The following is a 14,900-nucleotide window of genomic DNA, read 5'->3' on the forward strand; positions in this document are numbered from 1 at the left end:
AATAACACTTTTATTGTCTTAATTCCGAAAAAGAAGGATCCGGATAAAATGACTGATTTGCGGCCTATTAGTTTGTGTAATGTGGTGTATAAGTTGATTACTAAAGTTCTTGCTAATAGGCTCAAGATTTTTCTCTCTGATATTACTTCGTTAAATCAGAGTGCGTTTATTCCGGGTAGATTAATAACGGACAATATTTTAGTGGCTTTTGAATTATTCCACCATATGAAGAACTCGACTAGTGAGAGTGGTCACATGGCTTTGAAGCTTGATATGGCTAAGGCTTATGATAGAGTTGAATGGGGTTTTCTCAGGGCTGTGATGTGTAAGATGGGATTTGCAGATAGGTGGGTGAATCGAGTTATGCATTGTGTTTCCTCGGCTTCCTTCTCGGTTCTTATAAATGGGGCACCTTCGGGGGAGTTTACTCCGGCTCGGGGTTTACGTCAAGGTGATCCTATTTCCCCCTATTTGTTTATTATTTGTGCAGAGGCTCTTTCTGGGTTGTTGTCTAGAGCAGTGATGACAGGGAAGATTCATGGGATTAAAGTTGCTCAGTCGGCTCCTTCTATCTCTCACCTCCTGTTTGCAGATGATAGCATTATTTTTACCAGGGCGGCTACGGAGGAGGTAGATGCTATTAAACAAGCTTTGCAAGTTTATGAGGCTGCTTCGGGACAAAAGGTGAATTTTGGAAAGACTACTGTGTCTTTTAGCAAGGGTGTTCCGGTGGATAGAAGGGAGGAGTTGGCTAATAGTTTAGGGGTGAATATTGTTGACATTCATGATAAATATCTTGGTTTGCCTACGGTTGTTGGTAGATCGAAGAGGGTTATTACTAAGGGTGTTCGTGAGAAGTTATGGCAAAAACTTCAAGGGTGGAAAGGGGGTTTTTTTATCAAAGGCGGGTCGGGAAGTCTTGATTAAGGCAGTGGCCCAATCTATTCCGACCTACGTGATGAGTGTGTTTAAACTTCCCTCCTCTTTTTGTGATGAGATGCGTTCTTTGGTGGCTAATTATTGGTGGGGTCAACGGAAGGGAGAGCGAAAGATTCATTGGATAGCATGGAAAAAGTTGTGTGAGCCGAAGGCTAAAGGTGGATTGGGTTTTCGGGACCTTAAATATTTTAATGCGGCCCTCCTTGGGAAGCAAGGCTGGAGGTTGCTCCAATTTCCTGACAGTTTGTTGGCTAGAGTTTTAAAAGCTCGGTACTATGCGCAGGGTAGCTTTTTGGAAGCAGAGTTAGGGAATTCTCCAAGCTACACGTGGAGAGGGATTTGGGGAGCGAAGTGGGTGGTGTTGAGGGGAATTAGATGGCGGGTTGGGGATGGGTTGAATATTTCTGTTTGGAATAGCCCTTGGATTCCAGATACTCAATCAAGGAAGGTTATTTCGCCAAGAGGTGCGGCTCCGATTGACTTGAAAGTATGTGATTTAATTAACCTTGCTTCTGCCTCATGGAATGTTCCTTTGATTAATGCATTTTTTCTCCCTTTTGAGAGGGAGCGTATCCTTAGCATTCCCATTAGTTTTCGATTGCCGGAGGATGCGTTGTGTTGGGATTTAGAGAAGGATGAGGATTACTCAGTGAGGTCGGCTTACCGTGCTATATATGGGGACTTGAACGCTGACGAGGTTGCTTCTGCTTCTTACTCTTCGAAAGTGTGGGGAAAGGTGTGGCACGCTGCGTGCTTACCGAGGGTGAAGTTGTTTTTCTAGCGGGCTTGTTGCGGTGCCCTTCCCACAGCTCGTGGTTTAAGTAAAAGGGTGGAGAGTGTTGCAGCTACTTGTTCTTTGTGTGAGGCGGAGGATGAAACAGAACTACATTGCTTGCGAGATTGCGTCATTGCTAGGCTCATATGGAATGAAAGCAGTTTTAATTGTGATATGAGTGGGGACTTTATGAGTTTTGGGGACATGGCTCTTTCTTGCATTGATAAGCTCCCTCGCAATGATCATGGCATTTTTATGTCATTATGCTGGGCCATATGGACAGCTAGGAACAAGTGGGTGTTTGAGAGTGAGGCGTGTGATCCTAAGCGTTCGGTGGAATATGTGGAGAAGCAATTGAAGGAGCTGCAGGGGGATGTTGTGGATAGCGTATCTGTGAGTAAAGCTAGCAGGAGTAAATGGAAGCCACATGATGGTGGTTTTGTTAAATTGAATGTTGATGGGGGTATGGTGGAGGGGCTAGGCTCGTCTGCTGGGGCTGTGGTGCGTGATTCGGAGGGGGCAGCTTTGCTGGCGGGTGCGTGGTGTTTGGAGGAGCGATGGCAGCCTGCTGTTGGTGAGGCTATGGCTGTTCTGCTGGGTCTTAGAGCTGCTGTAAGCTACGGGTTTAGGCGCATAGTGGTGGAGAGTGATTGTATCAATTTAGTGAACGCATTGAAGTCGCGGGAGAGGGGTAGCAGCACGTTGCACCTTATTTATGATGACATTTACCATGTTTGTAACGCGGTAGATAGTATTGTGTGGAGTTTTGTTCATAGGGAGGGGAATAAAGTAGCTCATGAGCTTGCTCATTACTCGCCTTGGGCTATTGGTAGTAGATTTTGGGTGTCGGATTTTCCGGATTGTATTTCGTCTTTGTTGCTTTTGGATTCCCCTATGAATGAAAATTAGTCCCTGCTGGGATTTGATTCAAAAAAAAAAAAAACAAGAGGTGGATCTTCTAAGGGACTGGTCAGGGCTTGGTCCCCCTTAAAATCTGATCCAAAACATAAGCCCAATATGTAGTCCATTGCAACTAACAATCCATAAACACTTTGCTACTATGTATTCCTTATTTCCTTTATTTGTTTTAATTTTGTCCAAACTCACACATAACTAATCAAACCCATCGCAATAATGCCAGTATTGTTGCCCTACCAATGTTGTTTAACAAAAAAAAAAATCCTAAAATCCTATATAAGCAATAATAATAATTCAGTTTTATAAATTAATTGTTATTCATAATTTATATTATTAGACAGGTAAATTAAAGATAATAAATTTTTCAAAATATCATAGGTATATAGAATTATAAATTGATAGTTTAAAATGGTTTTTTTTTTAAATAATAAAATAATATAGAGTAATTGTAGGGAATATTTCAAGCATCAACTTTGAGCTCCATTGTGATTATGCATTTAAGCACGGTGGCGTCCAAAGGGAAGGAAACTAGAGCAAAAGAGTCGCCAACAAGTTTTAGGAACTTGTAAACCATCCATAGGTGTGAAGGTTACACCCTATTCACGATCACAGAGATCGTTAACTCCATATATAGTGGTCCTGAACCATGACTGGATATTCGGGGATAATCACTACTACAAAAACACCCTATAGAGTTACCCTTTTAGAGTCGCCTCAAATTAATAGGTGACACATAAGGTTTTAATGTCGCCTCTTACAAAGCATGTGACACATAAGGCTAGATAAAAGACACTTAAAAATGAATAGAAAGTCATAGACATCACCTACAATATAACAGGTGACATGTAAACTATACTTGTGTCCCGTCTTTCATTATGTGACTCATAAAATTACTTTATGAGTCACCTATAGCCTTGTACTATTACAGGCGACACCTATGCCAAGTTATGTCACAAAGCAGCCTAAAACAAAAACCCTAGAACATTGTTCCTTCATCCCATCGCCTCCCTCATTCATTCTCTTACGGGGCGTTTGGTATGAGGGATGGGATAAAGAGGGAGGATATGATAGGGACTAAATAGATGGGATTACAATTATTTTATCTCTATCCCTTGTTTGGTTGATATGATAAAGAAAGAGGATAAATATAGTAAGTTAATATGGTAAACCAACATATTTTACTATATTTGCCTTCTAGAATCATCATCAATTAAATAATTGTCTTCAACCCACACCATCCTCTCTCTCCAAAGATTCCAAACCTCCATTTTTGTAGCATCGTTCCTTCATTCCTCCCCCATGACTATCATTTTCTCAATTTAATTACATAACTTGATAACAAATTAATAACCATCATCAAAATTATCATCAATCATACTAAAACCTCATAATTTCCTCTACGATTTTTTTCTTCTAAACTTACTGCTGAGTTGTTGCTGCAGTGCCGCTGTGAGTTTTGGGGGTCATGAGTTGTTGCCGCTGTTAACCATAGTTGTGGTGGTTTTTGTTGCTGCTCTGAGTTGTTGTCTAAGGTTGATGGTGATGGTAGAATAGTAATTAAATATGGCAAGGATTAATCCCCAGGCCAATCTTTATACCTGTCCTCTTAGTTACAAGATTCAAGGGATAAGAAGCCATTTAATCCTTATCCCATCCCACCGAAAAACTCAATTCCTTGTAAACAAACATAGGACAAAGGTGAGGAGAGATTAGAAATCCTTATCCCTACCTTCTATCCTTTCTACCAAACACGCTCTTATTTTCCTGTTCCTTCCTCCCATCGCCTCCCTCTTCCTCTCATCGCCTCTCATAGACTCACCTTACTCCTCCATACTCTTTCCTCTCGATATCTTCCCCTTGCAAACTCATCGACAACGACTACCACTACTTGTTTCCGTTCTCAGATCCGCCGATCAATTTCGCATATTTGATTTCATTGTGGTAATTAGTGTCAGTGGTGTCCCACCACCTACTTCTCCGCCTGCACACTTCCCTCTCTCACCAAATCGACGGCAACGGTAACATTTGATCGACGACGTAAAGACTGAGCTCTTCCGTTCTCCGAGTTCTTTACTGATTTACTTCTATTTTTTAAGGTTAATTACTAAATTAATCTTCTTATTTGTCTAATATAATTAGTAATTGCAAATATATTGAATTATAATTTAAGTTCTTAAAATTTTAGGTTAAAGTGCAAAATTATATTGAATCATTGTATTATTTCCAATACATATGTTGCTTTCAAATGATACGATTTTAGGGGACGATGGGGTGAGGATTTGATAATTTGATGTATATGTATGTTGAAGTGAAATGTACGTAATTATTGAAATTTTTGGTTTGATTACTGAACACTTGTTTCGATTTTGATTTCGATTGATTTGGGAATTTATTGTGTACTCGTAAAGATTAGAGGTATTTCAAGAGTTTGGGTGAAAATTGCCGTTTAATTTCACCATATAATTGGTTCATTTAATTTCGTCTCTTTTTGGTGAAAACATAGCTTTTATAAATCATCTCCTGAAACTTTGATTATACCCTTTTGAAATTGATTTTGTGTCTTAATCATATCATTTGGCTCATAATTATCGTTAATATATTTGTTTATGCTTCTATAATTTTGGAGGTTGAAGGTTTTGTTCCATAAAACTAGCAGTATTAGTAATTGCTATATGTTATAGTGCTAATACTGCTCATATCTGTAAGCAATTGTGGTACATTAACAAGCTTTTAAGATGTATATTGTTCAAAATAAAAGCAGCTTGATGTTACTACTACTAGTCTACAATGTGTGTGTGTGTGTATTATATATATATATATATATATATATATATATATATATATATATATATATATATATATATATATATATATTGCTCTAATTTTTTTTTCCTGCAAGTTGAACTTGAACATTACAAGTTGTTGCTCTTATTATTTTCTGGGTACTTTTGTTTATTAAATGTTGTAGGTGGAGATGTCACTTGAGGATGTGAGTGATAAGGTGGTGGCTAAATTTCATTGTGGATCTGCCACATTAGAAATTGTTCTTGCTTTTTGGGTGCGCAGTGAGTATTTTTAGCCCTTTTCACAATTTCTTATTTATCTCCATTTGAGCATTGTATTATAAAATAAGCTTTGTCTGATTTCCTCCCTTTTTTCTCTTAAAAATAATTATAAGTCCATTTGGCTTTGGATTTAGTTGATGAGATGTGTGAAGCATGTTTATCTTTATCCACGGTAGCACTCAATGCCATATGTCATGCTTGTGAGGAGAGCTGTGATTTGTATTGGTATGCTTTCTTTCAAGCTGTAGTTTTTATGCCAGCTATGGTCAATTCATTTAATTCTTTCCTAAGTTTATGTGAAATAATGTAATGGTTGGATTTGGTAATTATATTGTTGTAGTAGAGAGAGGTTCTGTGCTGCTGACCTTATCATTTTGATTGTTAAACTTATGGTAAAATGTGTGGAAGAACATTATAATTTTTGGAGGATCATCTGTGGGTTTTAAAGACTGTTTTTAGTAATTTAAAGCACTTCTATGATTGTATCTTAAATCCCATTACTTTATTTATTCGTTTAGCAGTAATGAAGTCTTATCATTAAAGATATAATGGGTACAATTCTCTGCAATATTGTTGGTGCATGATGGTCAAAGCTTATTGTCACTTGTCTTTGTTATTCTAGGATATCTATGTTTATGTTGATATTTCTAATGTTAGTTTTATAGATGTTTTTCCATAGAAGTTTTCAAAAGCCTATTAGCTCAAATGGTAGAGCAATGTGCTATTGCACATAGATGTAGGTTCAAGTCCTACATAGGTTGTAATTATAGTAGTAAGTGTGAATTTAACGAGGAAAAAGAGAAAAAAAATTGTATTTTGGGCAAAACTATTGAAGAATTATATTTTTCAAAAAATTACTTTACGCGTCGCCTCATAAAAAGCAGGGGACTCATAAAATACACCTAACGCGTCGTCTATAATGCAAAAGGCGACTCATAAACCAACCTAACACGTCACCTGTAATGAAATGACAACTCATAAACCAACCTAACGCGTCACCTTTAATGAAAAAGGCGACTCATAAACCAACCTAACGCGTCACTTGTAATGAAAAAGGCGACTCATAAACCAACCTAACGCGTCAGGTCATAGGCGACACGTAAAGGGGGTATCTATAGTGTCGGTGCCTGTAGTGTCGCCCTTGAAGCGATGTGTAAGATGGTTTAGAGGCGACTCGATAAGGGTTTTTGTAGTAGTGAATGGTACTAACCCAACCTAAAAGAGATTGAACTCTTCTTAAATAGGCCTCTATTTTATTCTTCTCATATTCATGTGCGTTTTCCGATCAACATACAATCATTAAATTAATCATTAGCATATTTAATCTATGTTGGTTGATTATTAATGCACAAATAAATCTATTATTGGCGATCACTTGAATCAAAAATCATATTAGCCTAAATCAAATTATTAATTATCTTATTAACTGTGATTTCAAGTACAAATTCTCTTTAAACCTGCAAGAAAATGCGTGATCAAGCAATAATAATAATATATCAAGCAACGCATAATTATTAACAAATTATATATAAATTATTCGTAAATTAACAAATAAAGTAAAACTATTCGTAAATTAACAAATAACGTTAAACTTTATATAATTTGATACAACAAATCATCATTATAATAATAATATTCCCAAAGCATAATAATATTAGTAAGATCCTAAGCATGATCCTAACATGATTAATAACAAATCATAGCATGTCACTAAGCAATAAAAATCAAAACTTTATACTTGTTATGATACCAGAAAGCAATAAAATATTAGAAATATTAATTAACTCCTTAAACATGACACTAGGAATTAAAATAATAATCTAAGCATTATTCCTAAAGAAACAGAGCAATTGAATTACTTACTTTGAAGCCTCGTACCTCTTTCTATTAAAAGAATACACACGTTAGTAATTTCAATGAAAATATTAAATTAAACAATTAAAATAATATTAATTGAAATATATATTAGGGACCAAACTCTCAGAACTATCAACCTTTCACGTCAAATCTAAGGCAACTTCGAGATTGGCTAGGTGTATTCGAATCTCGTGAATGAGGAATGATGATCAAATCAAGAAAAATCAAAGAGATGTGTTTAATCTAGGCTTAGAAAATCAAGGAAGAGAGAAAAAGAAAGAATAAGCTTTAGCTTAGAGAGGGAGAAGAGATGGTGATTGTTGGTGAATGAAAACTGAGGAAATCGTCCCTTATTTATAGAGAAAAAAACGACTAAAATGATCATAAAAGAGTCAGAATTCGAATCAGAATAAAACTCCTTTTATCGCGGTGCGTCAGATCCATCACGACACGATAAAAACAGTTCAGTTTTTTTGCGGATTTTGTTTTTATCATAACTTTTGATCCAAAAATCGGAATAAGATAAATAATATGTCGTTGAAAATATGTAGAAGTCTACTTTCTAACCCAATTAGAATTAGATAAAAATATTTTGTAGAACAAAAGATATGGCTAAAATAGTGAGAAAGTGTCGGTTTTGGATAGAGTTTGGTATTTCTTTCATATTTTTTTCGTTATAGCTCGTAATTAATATTATAATATATATAATTTCAAGGGCTATCCAACCATCTAAGATTTGGATAAAAATTATGAGGCACGGAAATAATATCTAACTGTCTTTGAACGTCTTCCAATTCGAATAGAATTAGGACTTTCAAAAAGAGAAGTTTTATTCAATTTCAAACTCTTGATTTTTATCTTTTGAAAAGGATAAATTAGAACCCTCTAGAGACTTCTAGAAAATCCTAATAAATCCTAATTAGTTTAGGAATATAATTAAGATAATGAACCCTCTACATGATCATTGGGTCCGCATATAAAGCTCGGTTTGGGCACAGTTTAGTATTTTGGCCATAAGTTCCTCGTTATAACTCGGATTTGGGCTTAAAATATATCATTGGAAAGCTCTTTTCAATTTTTCAAGACCCATCCAACTACACAATTATTGGATCCAAATTATGGACCAAACTAAATTGGATTGGACGTTTTTCATAAATAGGACACGAAATAAATGATTTTAGAAATACGAAATAAACTATATTTGAATTAAAACATTTTAGAAAAAGGGAAATTCACGAGACTCTTCAATATTTCACCTTACTCGATAATCAATGACTTGAAAGGTACTCATCACTGGGTTTGGTTTTTGGGGAGACACAATCAGGTGTCTACTATAATACTTTATAGCTACTTAAAAATATAGGGTTAAACTATTTTGTATTGTTATTAGTGTTTACCTTGATTTAAGTTTAGAAATTCAACTTTAATTTGGTCCCCCAAAAGAAAGTTGTTAAGATCCGACACTACTTAAAACTAATCCCTACCTTTTAAAAGGTATGAGAAAACACTTATGAATAGTGTGAGCACTATTAGTATATCCTTAAAATATTTGTTTACCTACATGCCCCTATTGTTATGATGTTAATTGTCTCTAATTTTTATATTACCTTGTGTGATTTAATGATTTAAATCTTATAAATAGTGTTTGAAAAATTATATCCTCTAAAATGTTCATTTACTTATATACCCTAATTACGTTAATTGAATTTTTTATTTCTTAAAAAATAGGTGGATATTTATACTCCTGAAAAAGAGATCCCCATATATGACTAGCTATGGTCGTTAGCCACCCTATTAACTACAGAAAATTTTGTCAACAACTACCAATTAAAGCACGTGTTTTGAAAACAACTACCTATTAATTTTTTTTTTTTTTTTTTTAAAAACTACCACAAAGTTGTAAAAAGTTTAAATAGCACTACCACTCTAACAATTTTGGCTAGAATCTCTGACATTTGGGTCTCACTTTTTATCACTTTTTACCTTTATGAAAGGTAATTTAGTCAATTTAGATGGTGATTATATGAGGTAAAGGTAAAAAGTGGATCATACATGCCGAATATTCTAGTTGGAATTATTAAAGTGGTAGTGCTACTTAAACTTTTTACAACTTTGTAGTAGTTATTTTTTAAAAAAATTTAATAGGTAGTTGTTTTCAAAACACGCACTTTAACTAAAAAGAATTTTTTTTTATTTTTACCACAATAAAAAAATACGAAATTGTTCTTTACCACCAAAACTTCTCAAAGTTTTATTTTACCACAAAAAAGTCCTATAAATTATTTTTTTATCATTTGTCGTCAAGAGAATCGTTGAATCTAACGGGTTAAAAAAATGTCTTTGATTTACGTGCCAAAAACATGTTCTTTAGAGGTTTTGAGGGTTATTTTGGTCTGTTTGGTCTGATTTGAGGTCAGAATTGACAAAAAATGATCGCAGGTGCCTCATTTTTTGCATTTCACACAAATAGCACTACCACTCTAACAATTTTACCACAATAAAATGTATTAAATGTTCATTTTTAGTGTATTAAGTGTTCACTTTGTACTAAATGTTCAATTTTAAAATACTACGTGTTCATTTTTTTAAGCAAAAATTATACACAAGTTCGATTGTAATAATTTTAACTCTAAAAATTTGGATATCCACCTTAAATTAAATCTAATCTTGATTCATCGTAAAGACAATTTATCGATCTATAACATGATAAATTAGGTATTACGAATGCAAAATTGATAGAAATCAACAATTTTATAACATATATATATATATATATATATATATATATATATATATATATATATATATATATATATATATATATATATATATATATACACAAAATTACCTACCAATTAAGATCGCAATGAAGATGATGATGATGATGATATATATACAAAATTACCCACCAATTAAGATAGCAACGAAGATGATGATGATGATGATGATGATGATGATGATGGAGATTGCTATAATGGTGACGAAGTGGAGATTGCCCAAAATAGAAGGACAAAGAATAAGTTTAATGATTGAAGGAAAGTGAGGTAAGAAAGAAAATTAACTTATAAGAAAACAAAAAAAAGAGAGAGAAAATTTGAAGATGAGAAGATAACAGAGGAGAGAGAAAATTAATAGATATACGGAAGAAGAAGAAGAAGAAGGGGGAGAGTTAATATATAAGGAAATGAAAAAAAAAACGTATGTTCCTTTTAAAGCACTGTATGTTCATATGTATGGCTTAACTGCACTAGCGTGTAGCTAAGAATTTGCAGTAACCTAGCCACACAAGTATACTCGTCGATTAGGCCTGAGCTCTTATTGAGGGCTTCTTTCGGGGCCTAAGTTTTTTCCTTTGAATATGGGTTTAATAGCTAACGCTTACACCTTAAAGTAGGTAGAGCAACCGGCACCCCTACTGATAATATGATACGCTACAATGCTACACTTAGCCTGTAACACCCCCAAATCTCCCTCTACGGAGATACCAGTATAATAGGTATAATTATACCGTAGAGATAGACCTAGGAGTGTTACCGCCGTGCGATTATGCAAGGCTACTCAAAATACTTAACTCAATAGCAAAACTTGTAGCGGAAACTCAACTTTATTTTATTAATACTTATAAAAATAGTAACATTGTTATGAGTACTCAAAATAAAGACAAGACCAACATTCCTAAACTAGATGAAACAAATCCCGGGACTCCCATATACTCATTCATGACTCCACCTGAAAATAGTCGACACTGCTTACCATTACAGTAAACAGGGCGAACCAAAACAAATAAGAAATACGGATTAGCAAATTATGCTAAGTACGATAAGTGCAAGATAATGTAAACTCAATTTATTTGCAAACATGTTTTAAAAATCAATTCCAATAATTAATCCAATAAATTCCAAACTCATTATTCCAAAACCGATTCCAATGATTCAATATTCAAAATAATAGTTAATAAAACCAATTCCTTTATTAAGAACCAATTTCTTTTAATCCAATTCCTCACCCAAGTGTGCACACCCCCCAAGCTAGTCTCCTTATATTACAAGGCTATTCTTGAGGAAAAACCCGGTCATACAAAGTCCAAGACCTTATCAATAAACCAAATCCGCATAGTGGGATTACCAACATGCTTATAAAGCATTAATAATAATTCAATGGTTCAATAAATCCTTTTAATATCCAATAAATTCCAATATAATTCAAACTCCTTTTTAATAATTCCACATACTTTCAAAATCAAAACCTTTTAAATAGATACTTGAGAATAAAATCTCATATTAATAACTTTTCAAAATCAATAACTCTTCCTTGAAAAACCTTTTATTTAATTCAACAAAACTTTTAAAATTAATTCCTTTATTTAAACACGATAAGTAATTCAAACCATTCAAAACATGATTTAAAAATCAATCATTCAAATACTTTTATTAAAACAAATTAAATATTAAAATCAATACCTCCAAACATAATTCAAATCAATTTAATTCAATCACCAATAAAATCATATAAAACTTGTCCTCTATGTGTAGGAGGTGCTGGATCGTGTCTTCGTGGTAATGCTTCTTGGGGTAGACGGGGTCTTTTCAATGTGGCGAATAAAATGGTCGGAAGGTATCATTGGAAGATAGGCAATGGTGAAAGGGTGAAAGTTGCAAATATGAGATGGGTGCAAGGCTCAACTCCGGTTTTTAAATCAAGCCATCTGCTACGGGGGGTTGGTTCAGGGAAAGTGAAAGACTTGATATCCCCAGAAACAAGATCTTGGAACGCTGCTATCATCAGGGAAAGGTTTGAATGGAGTACTGCCCAGGATATTTTAGAAATAGAGTTGCCTTCGAACGAGGAGTAGGATGTGCTTTATTGGGGGGGGGGGCATCCGTCTGGAATCTACACTGTTAAGACGGGTTATGCCTTTCTAATGAACAACTTTTTGTAACAGGACATTTTCTCTGACACTATTTTTTTCAGGCTAATATGGAAGCTCAATATTCCACCAAAGTGGAGCTTGTTTCTATGGAAGCTAGTCATGGATGGGTTGGTTGTCAAGTCTAACCTAGTCAGAAGAGGGATAGATATAGATGTTTATTGTGATTCTTGTGCTATGGCAGAGGAAGACCAACAACATCTTTTTAGGACGTGTTCTTTTGCGAGGTATGCTTGGAAGAACTTTTCTTTGAATATCTCGTCTGAAATTGATGAATCTACTCCTTTGGGGCACTGGATTCAGAATTATATCCTGCTTTTTCATAACGAGGATGGAAAAAGAAGCGAACAAGTAGGGACTTTCGTAGGGGTCCTTTGGAGTCTCTGGTTGACTAGAAATGGGAGGATCTTTAGTAATCAGGGATGATTTCTCGTGGATTTGTTTAGAAACTACAATATGGCGATGCAACAATTATCAGTTTGGCAAAGAGTGGATGGGGGGGTCGGGGTCAACGGCAAGGTAAGTGCCGATAATGGTGCACCGCCAGGTTTTGAAAGGGTAAACATTGGTTGCGAAAGGGAAGATATTATTCACCCAACAGATGCTAGATTGGAGGTAACTATAATGGCTGATGGCTCTTGGAAAAAGCGGACTAGAATGGCAGGTATAGGATGGGCATACTCAGAAGACCAAATAAACTATATGGAAGGGGGTGGAAACTATGGCAAAGCCCACTCTTCTCTACACGCGGAAGTTATGGCATGTGTAGCTGCGCTAAAGTGGGCAGAAGTGAAAGGATACCGAAAAATACTTTTGTTCACTGACTCGCTGGCCCTAATCCATTTAATCCAACATCCTAAACGGCGGGAAATGCGGCTATGTGGACGACGCAAGATCTGCTACAGGTGGGACGACAGTTTATAACTTGCATTATATGGAAAGTTGGAAAAGAACAGGTTACTAAGGCTCATGACATTGCGAATAGTTGTAGGGTCAATTTACATAGCTTTAATGTTTAGTTTTGTTTAATTTTTGCTGTTGTCAAAAAAAAAAAAAATCATATAAAACATGTTATTCAACCAATCACTTTCAAAGGTATCTAGCCACCTATACGTACCTTGATCCTTGCTAGAAAAACCACACAAAAAGAACCTCAAGAACCTTGATTCTGAATATCAATCAACACTTCGCACTTTCAAAGTTCAATCACGAATACACCTTGCAAATAACATAACCATAAGGTTATCACAACATAAACTCAAATCTAATGTGCATGGACTATAAAAATCTTTTAAAATAATACTTTAATATAAAATTATAGCTTTGAAATAGGTAACTGTATTTTAGAAAACTAACCATGAAGAAGATAAAGGAATAGGATTAAAGAGAATTGAATTTTTGTTGGAAAGAATAGGAAGAACTTGTAGAGGTCATAACTCCTTCAATATAACTCCGAATTGGGTGATTTGATTTTTCGAGAGGAACAATCTTCTGTGAAACATCAATACCCCAAAAACTGCCCGAAAACTAGCTTCAAAGATAAACGGGATGATTTGTGTAAAAAGAGGAGAAGAAAAGTATGAAAAGGTTTAGGGAAAAGAAGAAGAAGAGAGAAGACGAGAATTGGGTTTTTGGTGTGAAGAATATGAGAGGTATGAAGGGGTATTTATAGGCTCATGAATGAGGGAATTATGGTAGGAGAATGTAGGAAGATTTATGGTAAAAAGAATTAAGGAATTACTTGGAGAAGTGAATAAAGAAATATGGAAACTTTTGATATTAAGGTGATTAAGAATAATAGAATTTAGGAAAGTGTGTTTGTCATGAAAATAATATGGCAGAAGAGATTACTTGGGGAATAATCAAAGATGAAATAAGGTAGGAAAATAAGATGATCAAATATTTGTGAGATGGAAAAATAAAATTAAGGAAAATAAGAGATTTTTAGGAGATAATTGAAAATACAACTTACCAAAATAAATCACCCAAAAATCCATCATGGTGGTCGAAAATTTGAGCTTTCCTAAGCTCATATTTTCGGACCTCCCTTTAGATATTTAGAGAATTAATTTGCTAGTTTTAAGGAATTAAAAATAATTGTGTAAATAATATTTATTGTATAAAATAACTAATTAAGAAAATACCAATTATTTACTAAATAAATTCGCTAAGAAAATAAGATTTTCTACACTTAGAAAATCCAAAAATCATAGCTTATTATTTAGGAAATTCGGACCTCCTAATTAAATAATTAAAATATAATTTTTATTAGTTAAAATATACGAAATATATATAAATAATCCGGTTTTTAAATTAAAATAAATGGATAATAAATCTTATCCAAAATCCAAAAATAATAATTGAGTTTTTAAAATACTTTTGGCGCTAAAATTCAAATATCATTTTGGCTCCAAAATTC

At 34.4% G+C, this 14,900-nt stretch overlaps 1 protein-coding gene across 1 annotated transcript; it reads left to right on the forward strand.

Annotated features, from left to right (window-relative positions):
- Positions 1-12,157: 12,157 nt before the first annotated feature.
- LOC145565252 (uncharacterized) lies at positions 12,158-12,907 on the forward strand. Its single transcript, XM_081625316.1, has 2 exons — positions 12,158-12,345; positions 12,526-12,907. Exons 1-2 carry the CDS (start codon positions 12,158-12,160, stop codon positions 12,905-12,907), a joined length of 570 nt encoding a protein of 189 aa, XP_081481442.1.
- Positions 12,908-14,900: the final 1,993 nt, after the last annotated feature.

The sequence above is a fragment of the Chenopodium album genome, chromosome 10 (assembly GCF_948465745.1).
Source record: "Chenopodium album chromosome 10, dcCheAlbu1.1, whole genome shotgun sequence".
In the NCBI taxonomy this organism is placed as follows: Eukaryota; Viridiplantae; Streptophyta; class Magnoliopsida; order Caryophyllales; family Amaranthaceae; genus Chenopodium; species Chenopodium album.